This window comes from Octopus bimaculoides, chromosome 2 (assembly GCF_001194135.2).
Source record: "Octopus bimaculoides isolate UCB-OBI-ISO-001 chromosome 2, ASM119413v2, whole genome shotgun sequence".
In the NCBI taxonomy this organism is placed as follows: Eukaryota; Metazoa; Mollusca; class Cephalopoda; order Octopoda; family Octopodidae; genus Octopus; species Octopus bimaculoides.
The window spans coordinates 83,943,534-83,946,427 of NC_068982.1; the positions used below are offsets into that span (position 1 = coordinate 83,943,534).

The 2,894-nt window shown below is 42.7% G+C and overlaps 1 protein-coding gene across 1 annotated transcript; it reads right to left on the minus strand.

The window, feature by feature from the left end:
• Positions 1–755: 755 nt before the first annotated feature.
• LOC106871293 (uncharacterized) lies at positions 756–2,240 on the minus strand. The gene is made up of 2 exons (XM_014917677.1): positions 1,966–2,240; positions 756–1,725 (listed from the first exon to the last, which is right to left on the minus strand). The coding sequence occupies exons 1-2, from the start codon at positions 2,238–2,240 to the stop codon at positions 756–758; spliced, it is 1,245 nt and encodes a 414-aa protein (XP_014773163.1).
• Between the last annotated feature and the right edge of the window lie 654 nt (positions 2,241–2,894).

Here is a 2,894-nt window from a genome sequence, read left to right on the forward strand (position 1 = left end):
CTTGTTTTTCCTTGTGGAGCATATGCAAATAGGTTTGTTTTGCTTCCCACTCTTGAGCAGCCAACATACAGTTGTCCATGTGAGAAGCAGGGCTCTTCCAAGAGAAGACCAGCCACAGAGAGGGTTTGACCCTGAGATTTGTTAATGGACATGGCAAAAGTGACACGAAGGGGGAATTGCTCCTGATGGAGTAAGAGGAATTCTTGGAATAAAGACGTCATCACCTTTTCCACATCCAGAAAGAATGGTAGCCTCGATAACATGTGACATCATCTTCTTTCTCACAAGTCGTGTTCCATTGCAAAGTCTTGGTGGATCCAGATTGCGGAGTGGCATAACAGGCGTTCCAACTTTAAGTGATAATATGTAGGGAGGTAGTCCAGGAGGCTCCAACGAATTGAGAGATTCAGGAGGATAGTTCACCACTTCATTTGTATCTGGAACTGTATCAACAGACTTGTAAGTTTGAAGATTGAAGAGAATGCATCAGCTGTTGATTAATTTTTGTAACAGCTACGTTTTTTGGAGCTAATATTGCTTTTGCACACAGCCAATTGTGATTTAAGTAGTTTTCTTTGAAGTTGGGAAAGACTTTGTGTTTGAGGTCATCTACAGAATTAACAACAGAGCAAAATGGCCATACTTTCATATCTCCTGCAGTGTCGAGAGGCACCTTGCCATCACCAATTAACAAAATGTCCTGTGCAAACTTTTTGGACATTTGGTCGCCATGTAGCTGAGCTCTCGTGTTAGTGTTAAGACTGAGGATGGAAACGATGCCACAGGGTAGAAGACTTTAGGCATGCTTGGACCTCATCTGCTCTAGTGCCTTTTGGAACGACAGGAAGAATTTGCCTGAAATCACCTGACAACAGAAGCGTAACACCTCCCATTGGAGCATGGCAGTCTCGGATATCTTTCAGGGCTCTATCTAATGCTTCCAAAGCTTCCTTGTAAGCCATGGTGCATTCATCCCAGACAATTAGATGACACCTTTTAAGTACCTGTCCCTGATTTGAGCTTTTGGTGATGTTGCATGAAGGCATGTCGGATGCTGCTAAATTGAGAGGGAGTTTGAAAGTCGAGTGTGCTGTCCTGCCACTGGGTAACAAAGTAGCTGCAATCCCAGAGGAAGCCACAGCTACTGCAATGTCCTGATGCTGCCTAACTTCTGCAAGGAGAAGTTTTATTATAAATGTTTTTCCTGTCCCTCCAGGAGCATCGAGGAAGAAGATTCGTCCATCACATTGGCGTACACTGTTAATAATAGTTGTGTAGGCCTGCAGCTGGTCTGAAAGTAATTTATGCTCTTTTTCAGCAATGTACTTTGAAAGCGCTTGAGTGTCATAAGATGTTTCATGAATGACAGCAGTAGGAAAGCTATTTGACCCTGACCTGAATGTTTGTGGCAGGCCATATGTGGATAATTCATTACCACCCAGTGTGGCAATTCTGTTTTCAATGTCAATGAGAGTTTTGTTGTAGACTTCATTGCTGATACCCTCCATGTCAGGATAGAGCTGTTGAGCTTGCCACTGAAAGTCTTCAGCCAGTTTGTCCCTGTACTTGAGCCATAGAGTTGCAGGATCACACAGTTCGCATGTCTGTAGTAATACTGCGAATAGTGCCCTGAGACTTTTAGGTGATTGTGATAAAGCAGCCTCTCCCAAAGTTGCATCCCATTGTGCACCATCTTCTAACAGTCCTTGTCGATAGCAGACTTCTCTGTATGTTGTGCAGACATGTTCATGAACATTTTTTAGGGCCTGGAAACATGTGGGGTCTCTGATCTGATGCAGTAGTAGCTGGAGGTAGAAGCACTCTTGTTGAGTGGGATGTACTGTGTATACTCGGCCAAGGCAAGTGTCAAACTTAATGCCAGGGTATCCATGAACATTTTGACCTGCTTTCCTTGGGGTTCATTGTTTTCCATTCCAAGTGTAGTACGATGGAATCTGTGGATACAGTAAGGTTTGAGTGAATGGATCCACTTGACAGAGCTTGAAGAATGCAGTGAGTGTGCTATCCCTTGGTTGCTCTGCCAACAGAGAAGCACTAGCATCAGTGAAGTACACTCTTTGACCGTTTTCCAAGTGCACTGCAAGCTGTTGGATGGCAGGGTGTCGTTGGTGAAGTGGAAAGCCAAAGATGCTCCAGAAAGCCTCGTTGCTACTTATGTAGCGTCCCACCTGATAGTGTGTCACCTCATCCTGGCAGTATTGTTGTTGAAGTGCAAACATTGCAGCATCAGAACCCTTGTTCACATACTTGCAAAGATACTTGATGGACTTAACAGAGTTGCAAAAGTCACCGTGAATGTGGGCATTGAAAATCTTTGGCAGAGGTCGGCAGTAGGGAACAATTCATCTATTATCAACCTTATGCTCTTCGATAGTTGCTGTGAAACCGCCGTCTTGTGGTTTTCTCCGTCTGTATGATGGATACCCATCAGCACCTAAGTTTGTTGTAGGAACTTCCTTCTAAACTTTTTTTAACATACGCTGTCTTTCAAATATAGTGAGTTAATGTTGAATCCATGCCCACATGGACCATGCACCATGTTTGCTTTAACTACGTCGTATAGTACTTTGTACTATACTACTTTGCAGAGATTATGTTGTCGATCTCAGTTGATTTGATCTTCATTGAGAGCCAAAGCAGGATATGAGCATGTGGAAGGCCCCTTTTTTGCCATTCGATTGTGTACATGTCACATTGTATGGGTCCGAAGATTTGCCCTTTTTTTAGGAGGTCCAGGGGTTATGGCCGTTATGCATAGAATATAATTTCCAAATTTACATGTATGCATATAGATCTATATCTATATATATATATATATATCTACACATATGTGTACATATACATCTATATGTATACATATACATCTATATATA

Bases quoted from the DNA above. Each gene is read 5' to 3' on its own strand.
- LOC106871293 (XM_014917677.1), bottom strand. From the start codon at position 2,240: ATGTTTGCACTTCAACAACAATACTGCCAGGATGAGGTGACACACTAT. The intron at 1,726-1,965 runs GTATCCACAGAT...CACAACATACAG, and splicing joins CCATTCACTCAAACCTTACT to AGAAGTCTGCTATCGACAAG.